The 20561-nt window shown below is 39.5% G+C and overlaps 1 protein-coding gene across 7 annotated transcripts in view; it reads left to right on the forward strand.

Annotated features, from left to right (window-relative positions):
• Positions 1 to 15953, forward strand: part of ABCG2 (ATP binding cassette subfamily G member 2 (JR blood group)) — a 129443-nt gene extending 113490 nt beyond the window's left edge. For 6 of the 7 annotated variants that reach the window (XM_014842442.3, XM_014842445.3, XM_014842444.3 and 3 more), the window contains 8 exons: positions 84 to 334; positions 3781 to 3863; positions 7799 to 7888; positions 9061 to 9185; positions 10459 to 10613; positions 12661 to 12750; positions 13631 to 13713; positions 15740 to 15953. In XM_014842442.3, the coding sequence (XP_014697928.1) occupies positions 84 to 334; positions 3781 to 3863; positions 7799 to 7888; positions 9061 to 9185; positions 10459 to 10613; positions 12661 to 12750; positions 13631 to 13713; positions 15740 to 15887 (1025 nt within the window). In that variant the 3' untranslated portion in view covers positions 15888 to 15953. Of the gene's footprint in view, positions 1 to 83; positions 335 to 3780; positions 3864 to 7798; positions 7889 to 9060; positions 9186 to 10458; positions 10614 to 12660; positions 12751 to 13630; positions 13845 to 15739 lie in introns of all 7 variants that reach the window. The other variant, XR_011502145.1, reaches the window with a different exon arrangement.
• Positions 15954 to 20561: the final 4608 nt, after the last annotated feature.

The raw sequence follows: 20561 nt of genomic DNA on the forward strand, positions 1-20561 counted from the left end.
AGAAAGGGCTACAGAAAAATGGGCTAAATCAGTTGTTATTTTGTTAATAATGTTTCCCTTCTTTATCTACTTTTATTCCAAAGCCAGGGAGACTGAAGAGCCTTCCCAGAGAGATTTGTCTCTCTTAGAAAAATTAGCTGAGTTTTATGGCAACTCTACCTTCTTCAGAGAAACGAAAGCTGAGTTAGATCAACTCTCAGGGGCTCAGAAAAGCAAGAAGAGCATAGCCTTCAAGGAGATCACCTATGTCTCCTCCTTCTTTCATCAACTCAAATGGATTTCCAAGCGTTCATTCAAAAACCTACTGGGCAATCCCCAGGCCTCTATAGCTCAGGTAACTGACAGATTCTTCTAATTATGCTGTGAAATACTCGTGTGGGAACTTTGGGTTCTGATAGAGTTTATCTTAGGAATTTGTTTATCTTCTACCCACCCTTCCATTTATTTATCCCCGCTCCATTTGGGATATAGAAGTAGCCAATAGAACAAGTAAAACACAATTAAGTTTTTACTTATGGAAAACTTTTTTTAAGAATTTTTGTTGATTTAGGCAAGCTGTAGTGGATAATCTTTGTAGAAATTTTTTTTTTTCAAAAATTGCAAAGGAAATGTTTAGCTACATTTGGGGTTTTTTGTTAGCTGTCTGTGTTCATTCACCGATTCATTCAACGAGTGCTTACTGATCGCGTGCTGCATTTGGGAGCTTGCATCCAGCAGTGCAAAAATGGGGTCAACCTGGTTACTCATGATTCCACAGTGAGTTGATGTCATGGAGTTGATTCTTGAGTGTGTGTTTTGCAGCAGATTTTTTTACTTGGAAAGTAACTTAAATTTCTCTTGCCTCTAACAATGGTTCATAAGGATCTTGTCCAGTCACGTGGTAGTTCTAGGCAGGGCATGATTAGAATGTGGAGCTATTTCTAATACACCATGATTCTGCATCTTTTGGTGCTAGGCTTCCTTCAGAATGCAAACCCCGGGTCTAGTGCCTGTAGGTGGCCTGTTCAGCCTATTTGCCTCCTCAGTGAACTCACTTCCACAAAAGGAATCCCAGCAGTGTCCAGAGCTGTGGCCATCTCGTAGAATAAGGACAGACTTGCATCTGCTTGGAAGGGCAACTCATGGTCAGATTTGTCAATACTGGACTGTTAGCTTAGGACAGGAGGAGGCATACCTTTTTGTAAAGGGCCAGATAGTCAGTACTTTAGGCTTTGCAGGCCATGTGCTCCTTGTCTCAGGTAGTCAACTCCGCCATTTTATTATTTATTTATTTTTGAGGAAGATTAGCCCTGAGCTAACATCTGCCGCCAATCCTCCTCGTTTTGCTGAGGAAGACTGGCCCTGAGCTAACATCCATGCCCATCTTCCTCTACTTTCTATGTGGGACGCCTACCACAGAATGGCTTGCCAAGCGGTACCATGTCTGCATCCGGGATCCGAATCTGCGAACCCCGGCCACTGAAGCAGAACATGCGCACTTAACCGCTGTGCCACCGAGCGGGCCCCTCAGCTCTGCCATTTTAGTGAGAAAGCAGCCATAGATCGTACATAAGCAAATGATCTTGGCTGTGTTCCAGTAAAACTCCATGGACACTGGAATTTGAATTTCACATAATTTTCAAATGGCAAGAAATATTCTTTCTTTCAGCTGTTAAAAAAATGGTCAAAACTATTCTTAGCTCATGGGTTGAACAGAAATAGGCGACAGGCCCTGTTTGGCCTGTGGGGTAGGTTTAGGGCTTTTAATCTTCTATGAATGTCATTTATTCTCTAAGTATTTGAATGAGGAGCTATTAAAATGTGTTATGGTTTCCTGCTGATAATCTTCATCAGCAGTCTGACAGCCACACTTAGTCATTTGCATGACTCAGACTTTGCTTCTGATATTTGGAAGATCTTGGTGTGAATGGATTATCTGTATAGGAAGGTTTAATGCTCATTTCCTCAGCCAAGGGTTTTCTGATTAAATCAATTTGGAAAACACTGTCTTGTCTCTTGGAGATTCATTAGCATGTTTAGCATTTGACTAGGTATTAATTTTTTTAATGAAGGCCATAAACATCCCCCCAGAACTCACTTTGAGAAATGTTAGTAAACACATTTGACGAAAGACAGAATAACATTAGGGACTTTCTTCTTTTCGTTCTGTTCAAAACAGAGGCCAGATGTACAGAACTCGTAGAATATCTCTTTGCCTGCTCCGTTGAGCAATGTTTAGTTTGCCTGTTTTTCTTTTCCTTAATGCAAGAAAGAATAACAGACACACCTTGTAAAAGCATGGCCAAAGTACGGGATTAATCATTTTGTCAAGTGTTTGAAGGCTGACTTTGAAAATACTTTTAGAACTTTGCTACCTTTAGGAAACATCTGTTAGTGTAAGATACCAAGTTTGAATGCAAAAGAAACAAAGCACGGAAGTGTCCAATTTAAATGAAATTCTGCATATTCTTCAGGTTGCACTGTGTGAAGGTGTAGACATGTATACATGTGCATACATGTTGATGGAGTTATCATCCTTTGTTTTGCAAGCTTGATTTGTTGACATGAAGCACAATGTGTTCTGAAGGTAATTAAAATATGCCAGGATAACAGATTTTTTTTCAAATTTCTGACTGTCTTATTTAGCAAGGGAATTTTTAAGGAATCACAGATCATGTTCTTTCCAGACTGTGGTCTTCACAGAGCTTGATCCTGTTTTTCAGTTTGGTTTGCTTCATGCCGGAAGTGCACTTGACATGTTACTTCAAGCCTCGATACCATTGCACTATTGTAGCGCTAAGACTTTTTTTGAACTTTGAAGGTTCTAAGGCATATGGTGGGATATTTCGTTTTCTTTCAATTACTATTTCTTATATTTAATACAATATAAAAGTATAGTAAGTAGAATTTCCTTAAATAAATTATATCATAATATAGCCCTTAAAACTTTGCTTATAGAAGTGTCCTTAAGTGACAGTTTACCAATCTTAAAAACAAAAGTGATGTTTATCCAGTCTTCTTAGGGGTCGTCAAACAGATTGAGTAAGTGAAGGTAGGAAAGAGTGGCAAAGAATTGGCAGCTTAGTTCTAACTGTTGGCTGTGGGCCCTACGGGCTGAGGTTGCTGGAGAAGCAGTGACAGCAGAATGGGTAATGGAAGCAGTTGGATGCCTTCACAGAAAGCTGGCTGAATGCCTTGGTGATGGAGACAATGCACTTTTCCGGTGCAGGAGTGGACTCCCCACCCAGGTCCGATAGACAGGCCCCAGCCCACTCTTCCTTCCTTAACATGCAAAGTTCCATTGTTACAATTTATTTATGTAGTGCTTTAAAAATTTTATTTATTTTTAATGTTAAGAATAAAGACATCTTGTTTTTACTTGAACCTCTTGAAATATAAAACTACGCATGTTCACTAGCACAAAGGTTGAGAGTTCAGGTCACTTAATTTTATTCCCCAAACTACTTTCCTAGGCACTTGTGTTGTTCTGCCACATTCCCAGGCCCAGGAGCCTGAACTGGACCCTGAACTGGTGGTGCCTGGTGTAGCACCGGGAGGAGTCTTGCTTTTCCAGTAGTCTCCTTTGTTCTCCTGTTAGTCTTCCTAACACTCAGATGATTTTCTACTTTAATTTAGAGAGCAGTCTAATAACCTACACTGTTTTATATTCTCCCAAGGACCTTGGCCAAGCCATTTAAAGGATCTCAATGGAGAGATTTGATGATGTAGCCATATATTATAATAATAAATGATGTGTTAAGTTTTCACCTTTAATTGAAACTGTTTTTTCTTTTCAAAAAGATAATTATAACAGCCATCCTGGGACTGGTTATAGGTGCCATTTTCTATGATCTAAAAATGGACTCTGCAGGAATCCAGAATAGGTAAGTAAATTCAGATCTTGATTTTGAGAAATTGCTGTCACTTTTTTCAAGCATAGGAAAAATGCACTAAGAATTTGAATTTGAGACAAGTACAGAGTAAATTGAGGAGTAGGATCAGTCAGTGAGCTGAAAGCTGAACTGGTGAGTTAATTTTCATATATGTATATATATATGCAGTGGTAAAATAGAACATAAAATTTACCCTCTTTACCAGGTTTAAGTGTACAATTCAGTGGCATTAATTACATTCCCATTGTTGTTCAACCAGCGGGACTGTCCACTCCAGATCTTTTCTCATCTCCCCAAACTGAATCTCCGTACCCACTGAACAATAACTCCCCAGTCCCCCTTCCCTAGCCCCTGGAAGTCCCCATTGTACTTTCTGTCTCTGAATTTGACCACTCTATGTACCTCTTATAAGTGGAATCATACAGTATTTGTCCTTTGGTGACTAGCTTATTTCCCTTGGCATAATGTCTTCAGGGTTCATCCATATTGTATCATGTGTCAGAATTTCTTTCTTTTAAAAGGCTCAATAATATTCTACTGTATGGATATACCATATTTTGTTTATCCATTTATCTGTCCATGGACTTCTGGGTTGTTTTCACATTTTGGCTGTTGTGAATAATGCTGCTGTGAACGTGGGTGTACAAATAAACATCTGTTTAAGTCTCTGCTTTAAATTCTTTTGGGTTTATACCCAGAAGTGGAATTACTGGATCATTCGGTAATTCCATTAACTTTTTGAGGAACCGCCATCCTGTCTTCTGCAGCAGCTGCACCATTTTGCATTCCTACCAGCAGTGCACAAGGGTTTCAGTTTCTTCCCCAGCTGTGCCAATTCCTGTTATTTTCTGTTTTTTTAAAAAAAATAATTGCCACCCTAATTGGTATGAAGTGTTATCTCGTTGAGGTTTTCATTTGCATTTCCCTAATGGTTAGTGTTGTTAAGTATCTTTTCATATGCTTATTGATCATTTGCATATCTTCTTTGGAGAAATGTCTATTCAAATCCCTTGCCCCTTTTTAAATGGGATTCTTTTTTTTTTATCGTTGAAGTATAAGAGTTCTTTATTCTAGATATTAACTCCTTATCAGATACAAATTTGCAAATATTTCCTGCCATCCTGTGGGTTGTCTTCTCACTCTGTTGAGAGTGACCTTTGATGCACGAAAGTTTTAAACTTTGACACAGTCCAGTTCTAGTTTATCTATTTTTTTCTTTTCTTGCCTGTGAGTTAATTTCCTTTCTGTTTTTTGATTTATTTGATGTGGGGAGGTAGATGGGACTCAATCTTTTCTGTTATGTGGTTAGCACTTAATGTTAGTTTACCTTACCTCGTTTTAGGTGTACAGTGCCCCTAAAGATACTGTTTCAGGATGAGACTTTGTGATGGAGTCTAGCACGCTCTGAATAGACGTCAGCCTCACAGCCGGCAGTCTCCTTGGGATTCGTGTAGGAAGAGCTGCACTGTGCCAGGCTCTGTGCTCCGAGCTTTACACCCACAGTCTCAGGTTACCCTCCTGGCCAGAGAGGCGAATGGTGTTATCCTCATTGTACCATTGAGAAAAGTTGCAGTAACTTAAGTTGAGTCTGTTTTGATGTCTGGAAAAGGGTGATTATTTATGAAAGAAGGAATAAGTATCAAGGTCAATTCCTCACTCAGCTAAATTAAAATATCTCCTGCATGGAGTCAGATAGTGTTACTTTACTGTGAGATGATTATTGTAGCTCTTTTCCAGAGTTATATCATTGCTTTTCTCTTTGCCTTCCCTGAGGGCTTTCTTCTCTGGCTTGTTTCCAAAGTTGCTAGTGGTTGATGGTTTGTACCCTTTGTAAAGTCCATATTTTCACCAAGCACAGATTATATATCGTAGGATCTAGAGCCTGTGGACCTTTTGTGTTGTGCATTGGGAAGCATTTGGGAAAAATATATTGGGAAACCTGTTATCAATTGGAATTTTAAAGAAGAACTGGAAATCTAGCCATTAAAGCTCTTGGTAGAAGAATCCAGAAAAATGAAGAGCTTTAGCTATTTCTTCAAATGTCTTAGGGAGAAATAGGGCATTGGATTTATTTTAATTTGTTTTAATCTTGCTACCACTTTTTCATCGTTTGAAATTGCTTGAGAGGCTAGTAGTTTGGTTTCCTTCTTTGGGAATGAATTATCCCAGAGAGATGCTCTCTTTGCTCTTTCTCTGACTGGTAAACTGACAAGCTGGGTTTTAATCGCGTGTAGAGTATGAGCTTCTTTGACCTAATAATTGCATTACAGGGTTGTGGTGATAGCTAAACCAATTAATGTATATTAAGAAAAGAGATATTTTAAAAAAATTTGAAACAATAAGTAGATATTACAGACATGGATTACCACCTCGAAAAGAATTAGAATACATTAAATTCTTTAACAATAAAAACTGTATTCACTATAAAATAAATTATCTTATGATTTAGAAGGCATTTCACTATCTACTGGTTCAGAATCATTATGAACGTTATTGTACCATTAGATATAAGACTTATTACAAATTGAGCTGAATTGCTGCTGTGTCCCATGTTTCTGAAATTAGCTTTTACTTTGATAGGCTTTTTTGTGCATAGAAGTTTGCATAGCTGCTTGTGAAGTAGGCCTGGCTATTTTCTATTCATTAATTATTGTATAAACATATACTTTTAAAACAGCCTGTTCCTTAAGTTCTTTATTTTTTCGGTGTTAAAAACAATTCTGAGTGTCTATGGCTTCTTTCTTTCTTTTTGGGATTGTACGCTTGGGTTTACATGTTTTAAAACATTCTCTTATTTTTGTGTCATTTAAATGATGTGCCACTTTATCTCTTTCAGTTTCAACTCACATCCTGAATGTCAGTTAAATTATTAGTCTGTGAAGGGAGGCCCAACACTGCTTTAGGGATGTTGGCGTGCTTTCATAAAATCCATGTTTCTATTGAAGTGGAGATTAGCTGTGTACTTTCCTTTTTTAAACCTTATTTATTTTATTGAGAAAGAAGCATTAATAGTCTTCCTTTTCATACAGTTGCACAAATTAATTTTTCCTTTGTAAGCATCACTTTATTTTCTTTGTTGAGCACGTTGGAAACCGTGTTGGGGATGTGTCATGGAGGATAATATGAAGGCTCTGCTGACGGTTGTGTGGTGGATGTGTATATGTGATAAGGTGTTGGCAGAGGTCTCCCTCTGCTTCTTTCATTTTGCCACCTCGTGTCTTAGATTCTTCTTTACTCAACTTTTAAAAATTGGCCAATAAAGGTTTTTAACTGTTGCAGGCTTCATTTGACTCATCGTTTCTTTGTTCGGACATAAGAATGGTACTTGGTGTTTTTGCTAGTTAAAATTCAAGGTGATAGTATTTTTATGACCTATGTAATCGTCAGCATGGCTGCCTAGCAAAGAACCACAGACTGGGTGCTTAAACAACAGAAGTATATTTCTTACAGTTCTGGAGATGGTTGCGTTCTGACGTGGGGCCCTCCTCTGGCTTGCTGCCTTCTTGCTGTGTCCTCGCATGGCAGAGAGAGCTCTGATGTGTCTCTTTTTTCTTCTAAGGGCACTAATCCCATCATGAGGGCGCTATCCTCATGACCTCATCTAAACCTGATTGCCTCCCAAAGACACCATCACTAAACGTCATCACGTTGAGAGTCGGGGCTTCAGCATGGGAACTGGGGGCACACAGTTCAATCCATAGCAGCCCAGGACTGGGAATTTCAAACTGTGCTGTACGCAGTTCCTGGGGTACACTGTGGAGACGCAGGGGTCCGGGAGAGACCCAATGGGGCTCATACTTCCTCTCTGTTTTAGCCAGAACAGTTGCCTGCCTAACGTGGTATGAGGAAAGAACTTTGCGGTTAGAAAATTGACCTCAGAAGGTTTGATCGATTGTGGTGCTTTTGTTCCCTTTCTCTCATCGCAGAGCTGGGGTGCTCTTCTTCCTGACGACCAACCAGTGTTTCAGCAGCGTGTCGGCCGTGGAGCTCTTCGTGGTGGAGAAGAAGCTCTTCATGTGAGTAGCTGTCTGTTCCGGGAAGGGGGCTGTCCATTATCAGGGCTGTTGATCACACTGGTCACATCCAGAATCAGGCCACGATCGGTTCCTAGGGGTTGCCGATGTTGATGGTGAAAAAGCAGCCAGAGTCTGAGAGGAAAATATGAGGGCCTGATACCAAGGGAGAAAGGAGTCTTAAGATTAGGACATAGCTAGGAAATCCAAATGCTGCAGAGAAAGCAAGCAATAAAGAGGCTGAAAGGATCTTTTATTTTTAGCAAATAAGAAGTCATGATGACCTTCACAAGCGGTTTGATGGGCTTGTTAGAGAGAAAGGTGTTAATTGAGGAGCAAATTGGAAGTGGGGAGATAAAATTGACAGAGAATGTAGACCAAGCTTAGCCCTCAATGGAAGGGAACAGAAAGCGAGAGAGGACAGCCTTAAAATAAAGAGCGGGCTGTTTTGTTTCTTGTGTTTTTCAATGTTGGCAGAGATTTGCCCATATTTACATGCTGAGGAAAGGATTCATTAGAGAGGGAAAGAGTGAGGATGTTGGTGGAAGAGTTTGGAGTTACAGGAGCAAGATGTCAGGAAGAGGAGGGGTCTAGAACTTCAGAGGGGAGAAAATAGGATTTGATAGCTGACGGGCTGTCTGGTTGGCAGGCATGATCACTAACGGAAGAAGTGCTGTTTTCGTCTTTTATCATGAGAGTGGAAGAAGTAGGAAATTTAGTGATCGAAGCTGCGCTGGGGGGCTTGGGGATGGCCAAGCCCCCTGCGTTGGTGGGCTTCTTCATAATCAGAAGTTGGGAGAAAGAGAAGTCTCTCTGATTACTGAGATCAGCTGCTGACATGCTGGTCTGCAAGGAGAGCCGTTGTCATGGGAGATGCAGAACCTGGCTACCTGGAGTGGGTGGGTGTTCCGAGGGCAAAGTGGGCGGTGTGCGGAGGGGGCTCTGTGATGAGAAGAGGGCTCATTGCACAGAGCTCCTCTGGGATGACGTCCCAGGACAGTGGGTGCCTGAAGCTGACAGGGATGTAAGGTGGCGGGTTAACCTCAAGGATGTGAGAAGCAGTAGGTGTTAAACCCCTGGTGGCAGCAGAAATCTGTTAAGCAAGTGGTTTAATCACCTGGCTTGTGCCTTCTCAAGCTAATGTAGGATGTATGATATGAGTTTTTGTTCTTTAGACATGAATACATCAGTGGATACTACAGAGTGTCGTCTTATTTCCTTGGAAAACTGTTATCTGATTTACTGCCCATGAGGATGTTACCAAGTATCATATTTACTTGTATAACATACTTCTTGTTAGGTAAGCAATAAGATAAAATGTCTGTGCCTTTAGTCGTGGATATGAGGGGATGCTAATTTCTTTCTGCAAACATGTTTTGGTTCTGAAAACTATAAACTGAGCCATGAGATATGGGAGCATCTACCCATTGTGCACGTTCTGAAATAACTATCTCTGAGGACGTTTTTGTCACAACTTTGCCCAAACCAAACTTTTAAACTATTTATAAAACTATATTTTACTGAGAGATGCTGTGTGTCATGTACAAGTATGGAAAGAATTCATAAAACTGTTTGAGACTGTGCTGGAGGAGCTGGAGCTGGGATGTGTATTACCTGTCTATTTATATTGTGTGTATGTATGTATATATATATATCTGAAGATGGGGAAAGATAATGACTTGGGGCTTTGGTTTAATAAAAATACTTATTTGATAGATGTAGACAGATTCATGTGTGCATTGTGTTTAGGCTTCACTCAAGCTCATTGCATCAGAATTTCCATATATTTTACTGATGAAACACACCAGAAATATGCATATATCTTTTTGACAAAACACCATAGGAGGAGATCCACTGATTGAGTTTATTTAGACTTCTATTTTACAAATAAGAAGTGTGTCATAAAGAATTAGCCGTAAAACCTAGATCCTCAGACTCCTGGCTGGTGATCTCACGGCCATTCCAGATTTTCAGATCGAATGACCCATAATAGTAGCCTGTTATATTTTATGAAGTAGTTTTATGAAACTTCATTAACCCCATCCTCAACCCCAGAGTTCTGTGGTACTTCTTCTCAGGAGACTAGAGTCCTGGAGCTCTCCCCCAGATATTAAAGCCACTGGCAGGGCACGTAATCCTCATCTCCCAGTTTCTTCACTAATGTAATGCAGTTACAGCAAACGGAGAGTAATGTGGTAACATCTGGACAAAACAAATGTGCTCTTGGCAAGTTTCCTTCTTAGAAGAGAAGGCAGTAGAATTTTGGTCAATTGTGTGCCTGCTGCTCTCCATCTCAGACACTCAGAAATTGTGAATTACACATAAGGGAGCCTAGGTGTACATGGAAAAGTGCTTATGCAGTAAGTATAAAAAGAACACCGTGTGATAATTTTATACGGTTATATGCGGGGGGGGACAATGAAATTGGTGATCCAGGGTGGTTGGATAGGGGATCAATTTTTTTCGTTTTGATATTAGTTTCTCAAAGTAGTATATTGTTATTTGCACAATTCAACAATCCCAAATACACAGTGACCTAGGCAGTGGGATTAACCCCCTCTTTTCTTCCTAAGGACTGAAACCAAAGGTGGAGGCTTTCTTCATCATGATGTTTACCCTTATGATGGTGGCTTATTCCGCCAGTTCTATGGCACTGGCTATAGCAGCAGGTCAGAGTGTGGTATCCATCGCAACACTTCTCATGACCATCTGTTTTGTCTTTATGATGGTGAGTTGGAACTGTGCTTCTCTGAGAAATAATTGTTTCCCCTCGTTCCCTCCCACAAATCACCTGTCATGTAAAACCTGCTTTGAGGATTCTGTCAATGGGACTCTTTGCTTTAAGGAGGCCATGTATTGAAGGATAGCTTATATTCGAGAATGTACCAGATTTTTCTTGAACTTTAGTTAACATTTTGTTAGAAATGAGCTTTTAAAAGATGCTTTTTGGTGACATATAGTGAAACCTTGATAAATTGGAACTTCAAAAACCAGAAAAATTTTGATTAGAAGATTCCCTCATAAAAACAACAGGGTACTTGCCTGACTTCTGTGCTGGCGTTAGAGAACTGCTGGCTTGATGAACTAGCAGCTGAGGCAGTCTGTTTGGATCTTCTGCTCTCCAAGGGGAAAGCTAAGCTCCATGAGAAACAGAGCAGTATGTGGCATGGCTAGTCTATCTTGGGTTCCTCCTGTATTTTGAAAGGAGTGTTTTAAAAATACTGGAAAATTCCAGAGTCCACACAGCACTAGGTCCCCTCCTATCTAGGTTGCTGACATTCTCTTAAATCAATATGTTTCTGCTTACCTTTTTTTTTTTCCAAATGGTTACTTAGTCTTAACCCTACATGCCCCTAAATTGTGCATGCACGTAGATGAATCGGCCCGCGAAGGGAACCAGTTGCCACATTTCCCCAGCTACATCCAGGAAATAGGAATGCTTAGCCCATTTGTTTAATTCATGTGTCCTTTCTGCTAGAGTAGGAATAAGAGTAGATGTCTTTAAAAGGTACATAATTAGCACAAACTCTTGCCTAAGTGTAGTTCTGCCATTTCTGAGTTTGAAAACTATTAATCTAAACATTATTGAGAAAGTGATAAACCTTGTGTAAATTTCCTGTAATGTCATCCAATAAATGTCCTTCAATATAGAAAAATGTTTTGTTTCGTATATTAGATGCTTTGATTTATTATTATTTAAAGGTTTGCATATAGAACTTTAAAAACCAGTCATAAAATTGTATTTTACTCAGATGCTGCTGGTTATATGTTAAGCGCTTGGCTAGACCAAGTTTAAAAATATGTAGTTACACCAGCAATATTGTCATTGTTGTGCCCATCCCAGCATGCCTGGTACCAGTTAGAAGTTTTATATGAACCTCTTCTTCTTTTTTTTTTTTTAAAGATTGCCACCTGAGTTAACACCTGTTGCCAATCTTCTTTTTTCCTTCTTCCTCTTCTCCCCAAAGCCCCCCACTACATAGTTGTCTATTCTAATTGAGTGCCTCTGGTTGTGCTATGTGGGACATCACCTCAGCATGGCCTGATGAGTGGTGCCATGTCCGTGCCCAGGATCTGAACTGGTGAAACCCTGGGCCATGAAGTGGAGTGCGCAAACTTAACCACTTGGCTACGGGGCTAGCCCCTGGACCTCTTCTTATGTAGCCATCTCTTACTGGGATTTCCATTGTGATACTGCTTTGTGGTAGCTTTAAATGAAAATATTGACCATATTTTATACTGCATGTCACCACATAGTGCTGTGTATCAGTTCTAGGCTTTGGGTTAAGTATGCATTCTGAACCCCAAAGTATTGCTAAAGTCAGATGGAGATAGAATGCAAACCCTTGTAAATAACAGATCTCACCGTGTTATGGAAGTAGAGGGAGCATGAGATGCTCAGGACCTATTCTGTTTTATTTATTGGGGGGAACATACTGTGGTTGTCTCATTTGAACAGTCAGTACTTATTGACCACCCATGGTGTGCAGTTAGAGAGAAAGTAAAAGCCTGGACAATGCAGGATCTTCCAATTAAATGAAATATACATTACAGGTATATTGTCATTCCTTTAAAACCATAAACAGCCTCAGCTATAGAGAGGTATACACATGCAGAGAGGATATGGTAAGTCTTTAGAGTAGTGGAAGGAATTTCAAGAAAGAGTTGGTCTTAGCAGAAATGTTTACAAGGTTCTAGGGGACTTAAAGAGGGTATTCTCTGGAATTCATGAGATCACTCCACCTATTCTAATTCTTGGTATATGCTTTTCCTAGATATTTTCAGGGCTGTTGGTAAATCTCAGAACTGTTGTGGCTTGGCTCTCGTGGCTTCAGTACTTCAGCATTCCTCGATATGGCTATGCAGTAAGTTTTCCTTGTCTGTCATGTGACTGAGTCATTGTTCCCAAGCTAGGAACAACCAAAATAAAGCCTAACCATCTCTTGTCCACAGCCCTGAGCTGTGAAAGTCTCCCATACAAGAATTTCCTTTTAGGAGGAATGGATGAGAATTTTCTATTATTTTTGGTTAACATAAGGCCAAAGGTCACCTTGGTAGTCACTTGGCATTTCTCCAGTCACCCTGTTGTTTGAGGAGGTGAAGGGTGGGGAGATAACTCATAGTGAATGAGGAAGACTGACTAATTGATATTAAAAAATAGAGTTCATTTCAGTTCAATAAGGAAATAAATGAGAGGATGGGAGCCTAAAATACATATTTGATGTTGAAAGGGAAATTATAAGAAAAACAAAGACCATATAATACTTACGGCCTATTGGCTTTAGAAAGTGAATCAACTGCAAAGAAAACTGTCTTAATATAGCCTAATTGACTTTCTAACTCCCAAGAATTATTGTTGGTTTTGATGAAAACAAACAAGAATAATACAAAATAATGTTACTATAAATTAACAATAGTTATCCAGTACCACTGTATCATTTTAATTATAGAGTTTATGGTGTTATGACATTGAGAGAGAAGAAAGGAGCTACGGGATAATAGCCAGAGTCTCCCCTCTTGGCCAAATACTTTGCTTCCCTTTGATTAGACGCCAAAATCCCAACCCCAGGCCTCTTGATTTCCAGGGAGAATAATTTTAGTTGCTTTGGTGTGACAAAGACTATGAATGTGAAGCTTGGTTTATTTTTAGAAATGACAATAAGATTACACTAGGAGGACGTGATCGGGCTAATTCTTTGGAAACTTTTTGAAATTTACCTTGCCCTGCTCCCTCTTGTGTTACAGGCTTTGCAGCATAACGAATTTTTGGGACAAAACTTCTGCCCAGGACTCAATGTAACAGCAAATGATACCTGTAGCTATGCAACGTAAGTTTGCATTCAGTGTCCTCGTGGGGTTTCGTACTGTTGTGTGATGTAGAGAGGCCGCTGGCTTGGAGTTGCTATGAGTCCTCTCAGGGACACTGCCTTGTCTGAGCCTACATTTTCTTATCCATGAGGTGAGTTGTGGGACACGAAATTGCATGTGAAAGTGCTGTACGACTCCTCGGTATTCTATGGTTAAAATTGTATTTAAATTGGAGAAATGTTTCTTATGTATTGTTTGTTTGGGACCTTTTAAAACATCCTTTTGCTGTTTTGATTGTGGATTTCAGTTTTAATTTTCAGAACATCTGAATTTGTAATGAGCTGCTTTGATATTTTAGCGAGGTGTCTGAACTGTACAGATTATGTGAAAAGCGTGTGGGTCCATGAACTTGAGGATTCCCGTGAAACAGCCCAGGGCTGGTAGTGAGAGGTGACAGGGCAGCTGGAGCAGAAAGGGAGTGAGCATTTTCCTGCCATAATCCTGGCACTTGCCTCTTCCTCCTGCATTTAGAAGACATCATGACATCAAAGTCTGCCCAGTTACTATTATTATTATTATTTTTTTAAAGATTGGCAGCTGAGCTAACAACCATAGCCAATCTTCTTCTTTTTTTTTTCCTGCTTTTTTTCTCCCCAAATCCCCTCGGTATATAGTTGTATATTTTTTGAGTTGTGGGTCCTTCTAGTTGTGGCATGTGGGACGCCGCCTCAGCATGGACTGATGAGCAGTGCCATGTCTGCACCCAGGATCCGAACCAGTGAAACCCTGGGCTGCCGAAGTGGAGCGCGGGAACCTAACTGCTCGGCCACGGGGTGGCCCCTATTATTATTATTTTTGAACTGACTTGGAATACTCCCTATTGAAGGGTAGGTCCTCTAAAGAAAGAAACACATATTTCAGTAAGCTGAGAAGGAAATCTCACTTTTTGCATTATGTCAATAAAACAAATGCAGATTTTAATAAAATTAGAGGATGTTGCTTCAAAACTGGAGTGACACTTTTCCTTTTCGATGATTTTGGTTAATGGTTTAATTTTGATACATTAATTAATGAAGAAAAAGGAATGCTAGTCTCCTAAATGTCATGACCATTCAAGTAGAATAGAAATAATGCTTAATAAGAGGACAGATTGCTATATTGAAGTATTGCCAGAAAACTTTTGTGAAGAGAGTTTTCTTCATCCTGCCCACTCCCTTTCTTTTCATATGAGTATGACATTTTTTTTGGAACTGCTAACTTCCGAGAGTTGCAGAAAAATGGTACCAGGCAATAATTGTGGCTGTGCCCAGCATTTTTAGTACCAGGTGCTGTTCTAACCTGTCATAGGAGTACTCTATCCTGCTCTCTTCCAACGACCAGCAAGGCTTACACCTGATAACTGGGCCTGCTGGCGTTGTCTTGAGCTGAGCCTCTGTGATGCTCATTCTAGTCTTGGCGCAAGAGCTGAGGGAGTGCAACTCTGGCAGGAAGACCTTACTTGCCTCTTTGCCTCGCTTTAGAATTCTTAGCCTGTGTTCTTTTGCATGGCTGATTTGTGGGTAATGAGTTGTATAAAGAGCTTTGATCATCTTTGTAAGGGCCTTTGATGTCATCTGTTCAAGCTGAGGTTTTCCCCATTGGGAGTAAATGAAAAATTACTTGATTAAATGTTCTGCCCTTTGAGGAAAACAGCATCATAGATTTGGAAACAAATGAATTTGGAGAGGCTAGCAACTTGGTTCAAAGTGTGAGTCTGTGAACTTTGCCAAGTTCCTTAAACCTTAGTCTCTTCATCTTTTAAATGTGTATAATATCTGCCCCATTGGGCTGTTTTAGGGGTTAACTGAACTATTGTACGCAGGTTCTTAGCACAGTATCTAGCAGAATTGTAAGCACTCATTGACTGTGACCCTATTAGATATGAAGGGATAGTTATTTAAGACTTGGTAACCTATAGGCTTCTTGAACTAAGAAGCAGTGAATGTACTGAGTAAAATTTGACAGATGACGAGAATGAAGTCATGATCTTTTTCTGTTGAATTTCAGATGTACCGGCGAAGAGTTTTTGGAAAACCAGGGCATCGATCTGTCACCTTGGGGCCTGTGGAGGAATCATGTAGCCTTGGCATGCATGATCGTCATCTTCCTTACAATTGCCTACCTAAAACTGTTGTTTCTTAAAAAATATTCTTAAATTCTTCTTTAATTTACACGATCTATCCACACATTAAAAAGGGAGCACCTTGATTTATTATTTTAAGTCTCCAGTGAAGTGTTGTTGTTGTCTTCTTTTCATTTGCCATCATACTGTTGTTCAGCAAGAATTATTTTCAACGGAAACATTCCTAGAAATCACGGTGAACTGAATTATACATGAAGGAGGCCAAGGCGTAAACTAGTGATATTATGTCCTGCACAATAATAAATAACAAATGTATAAGTGCTGTAGCGGTAGTAGAAAAATCTAAACTATGTTGAAAACACCCAGTGTTACTTATAGGATTAAAAATCCATTGTGATAGAAAAAGCTTTGATAAGCCTTTTAAGGTTACTAGAATGTACTGTGATTTCTCTCTGGTGGAATATGAGTATCTCAGGGATCTCGGCTGGACCTTTGGCCTGTAGGTGCAGAGTGCCTGGAGTCAGGTGACTTACCCTTCCTGGGTAGTTCATGGTTTATGACCTGGGTTGCATCTGAGTCGCCTCAAATACAGATGTCTGGGCCCCTCGAGCCCTACCACATCGGTGTCCGCAGGGCTACGTCCGTAAAGAACTGTTCACACCGTAATTTCCAACATCCTTCCCAGCTCTGAAGATTCTAGACTTAACTGTTATAACTGGCTCCATGAAGGTTTTCGTTTTCCCTACATATACATCTCATTTATTGACACATCTTGTCTTCATTCTAACCTTTACCGGTAATAGGGAAATGTTTTTTTAACTTCTTTTTTATTGAAGGGTGATGTAGGGAAAAGTACAGTTCAACGAATTATCATAAAAGGAACAGACCACGCGACCACCAATCTGGGTCAAGAAATAGGACATTACCAGCGACGGCAGCCCCCTTGTGCCCTTCTCCCAATCACTGCTTCCTGCCTTCTCTCTGGGTATGTTTGAAATGATGCTTGTGTGCTCCCCTCTGTTGCTGTGTTATCAGAACGTCACTACAGCAGTTTTGTGTTCTGTGTGCATAGGCACATCCTTAATTACGTGCCCTCTCCTCCTTTTAATAAACTTAATTTTGGAATAATTTTAGCTTTAGAGAAAAGTTGCAAAGATAATGTGGAAAGTTCTCTATATACCCTTTGCCCAGCTTCCCTTAACGTTAACACTTTATATACCATGGTGTATGTCAAAACTTAAAAATTAACATTGGGACATTACTGTTAACTTAAATCACGCACTTTATTCAGATTTCACCACTTTTCCACTTTTAGTGTTCCAGGATCGAGTTCAGGAGATCACACTGCATTTAATCCCCATCTTCAAAGTAAATCCTTCTCAGTCTTATAGGAACTAAACGAGCTGAGGATCTCCAGAATATAGGCCCCGGTGACTGGTCGTCTTGGACTAGCATCAGTGGCTGCCCTGCCATATTGTTGCACGGTCAATCCGAGGACATAGTATTATATTTTTATCTTTGAACTTTAAGGAACATTTCTTTCTTTTTTTATGACATCTGATTAAAGCCTCCTCTTGTAACACATTATCACAGTCTCATTTTACTTGATTATCATGTGACCATCAGGGTTATTCAGCTGCTCTTGCTCTGGGTACAGTTCTTCCTTTTTTACTCGCTCACAGTTCTCTGTCTACATTCTGCCCTCATTACCCGGAGAAATATATGTCTACAGTTTATACACAAATACACTGAACAGAAGAAACAAAACAGCCCAAAATATTAATAGTTTTAAAATTAAGAATTTAAATACATCGTATTGTACATATCCTGCCTTTGTATTACCTTTTAAATAATTCTTTTAAAATTATGTTAAGAAACATGTAAAATTTACCATCATAACCATTTTTAAGTTAAGGAACATTTTTAAAAGTATAAGTAAAAGCCTAAGTCCTATAAAGTAGAAAAGAAAATATTCATAAACATTTACTTCAGAATATGTCTATATTCTTTTGAATTTTGTTTTTATTTTCTTTGACGTCAGAAGAACCAATCTACTATAATGGAGAGGATAAATTGATTACTTTGGTTTAAAATAAAAGAAGCCTCAGGAATCAATGAATGTTAGCTGCCATCTGTACTCCTTCAGTTGCTCTCGTGGGGCTCACAAAGAAGCGTGCAAGAAGACTTGCTATGGACGGCTCCTTGGCATGCTGGGTCTGGTGGTGAGAAAGGAAGGAAAAGTGGGCAAGTTGAAGAGAGTTGTTGAAGTGGGGAGCGTACATACTCATCTGTTTCCCCATCTTTGGAGCCGTCCTTCGTGGTCTTGAGATTTGTATTAACCTCAATATGATCTACATATCTTTGAAAAATAGCATTACTTGTATTTAGAGGACGTCTTTAGGCCACCCCAGTGCTTGCTCAGTGGGCCTCAGAACAGGCTAGTCGGGATGGCATGGATGGAGACTATTCATGGTCCAACAGCTTGGGCTCTTATCAACGTTGATCGACTGACAGCCACTACTCATGCCTGCGCTGTCAGCAGCAGCAGGGGCTCATGCTGAGCTCTCCATATGGTCCAGTCCTTTGAGGAGACCAGCCAGCCACTTGGTGACAAGTTGATAACACAGGATAACTTTATGATTGTCCCTGAAGTCTGTGAGGATCACTCTCTTGGGATATAAACCATACCGGAAGCATTAACTGTATGGAAATTCTGAAGTTTCTGTTTTATTTTGCATTCCCTTGTGGCAGAACTGTATGTGGTAGAAAATATATTTCATATTACAACCCATTTCTTGTGTGCACACAGGCATAATAAAGTGAAGATGTAATCAATAAATATTTTCAAAAAGTTATGTAATTTTATATGCCCCTTATTTTTAGTGTCCTGGGTTGTTAAATTGTGTGGTTACACTGGTAATGTTGCTTTACCTACCTCAGATGGAAATCATAAAGATTAAGTAATTCTTAATACTTATTTTGCATTTTATGCTATTTTCATACATCCTTACTTTCTCTGAATTCCTTCTTGTGTCTATAAAATGAGAATTTACTTTAGTCTTTTAAAAATTTTTATTGAGTTAACGATAGGTTAAAATCTTGTGAAATTTCAGTTGTACATTATTGTTTGTCAGTCGTGTTGTAGGTGCACCCCTTCACCCTTTGTGCCCACCCCCATCCCCATCTTTCCCCTGGTAGCCACTAATCTGTTCTCTTTGTCTACATTTTTAAATTCCTCATATGAGTGGAGTCATACAGAGATTGTCATTCTCTAACTGGCTTATTTCACCTAACATAATTCCCTCAAGGTCCATCCATGTTGTTGCAAATGGGACGATTTTGTTCTGTTTTACAGCTGAGTAGTATTCCATTGTATATATATACCACATCTTCTTTATCCAATCATCTGTTAATGGGCACTTAGGTTGCTTCCACGTCTTGGCTATTGTAAATAATGCTGCAATGAACATTGGGGTGCATAGGACTTTTGGAATTGCTGACTTCAAGCTCTTTGGATAGATACCCAGTAGTGGGCTAGCTGGGTCGTATGGTAGTCCTAATTTTTTGAGGAATCTCCATACTGTTTTCCATAGTAGCTGCACCAGTTGGCATTCCCACCAGCAGTGTATGAGGCTTCCTTTTTCTCCACAACCTCTCCAATATTTATTACTATTAGTTTTATATATTTTTGTCATTCTAATGGGTGTAAGGTGATATCTTAGTGTAGTTTTGATTTGCATTTCCCTGATTATCAGCGATGATGAACATCTTTTCATGTGCCTATTGGCTATCCGTATATCTTCTTTGCAGAAATGTCTGTTCATGTCTCCAGCCCATTTTTTGATCGGGTTTGATTTTTTGTTGTTGAGTTGTGAGTTCTTTAAATATTATGGATATTAAGCCTTTGTCAGATGTATGACTTGCAAATATTTTTTCCCAGTTAGTGGGTTGTTTTTTTTGTTTCAATCCTGTTTTCATTTGCCTTAAAGAAGCTCTTTAGTCTGATGAAGTCCCATTTGTTTATTCTTTCTATTGTCTACCTTCTCTGAGAAGACATGCTGTCCGAAAAGATCCTTTTAATACTGATGTCAAAGAATGTACTGCCTACATTTTCTTCTAGAAGCCTTATGATTTCAGGTCTCACCTTTAGGTCTTTGATCCATTTTGAGTTTATTTTGGTGAATGGTGAGAAAGAATGGTCAATTTTCATTCTTTTACATATGGCTTTCCAGTTTTCCCAGCACCATTTGTTGAAAAGACTTTCTTTTCTCCATTGTATGCCCTCAGCTCCTTTGTTGAAGATAAGCTGTCCATAGATGTGTGGTTTTATTTCTGGCCTTCCAATTCTGTTCCATTGATCTGTGAACCTGTTTTTGTACCAGTACCATGCTATTTTGATTACTGTAGCTTTGTAGTATGTTTTGAAGTCAGGGATTGTGATGCCTCCAGCTGTGTTCTTTTTTCTCAGGATTGCTTTAGCAATTCGGGGTCTTTTGTTGCCCCATATGAATTTTAGGATTCTTTGTTCTAATTCTGTAAAGAATGTCATTGGGATTTTGATTGGGATAGTGTTGAATCTGCAGATTGCTTTAGGTAGAACGGACATTTTAACTATGTTTATTCTTCCAATCTATGTACATGGAATGTCTTTCCATCTCTTTATGTTGTCATCCAATTCTTTCAGAAAGGCCTTGTAATTTTCATTGTATAGGTCTTTCACTTCCTTAGTTAAATTCACCCCGAGGT

Source organism: Equus asinus, chromosome 3 (genome assembly GCF_041296235.1).
Source record: "Equus asinus isolate D_3611 breed Donkey chromosome 3, EquAss-T2T_v2, whole genome shotgun sequence".
NCBI lineage: Eukaryota > Metazoa > Chordata > Mammalia > Perissodactyla > Equidae > Equus > Equus asinus.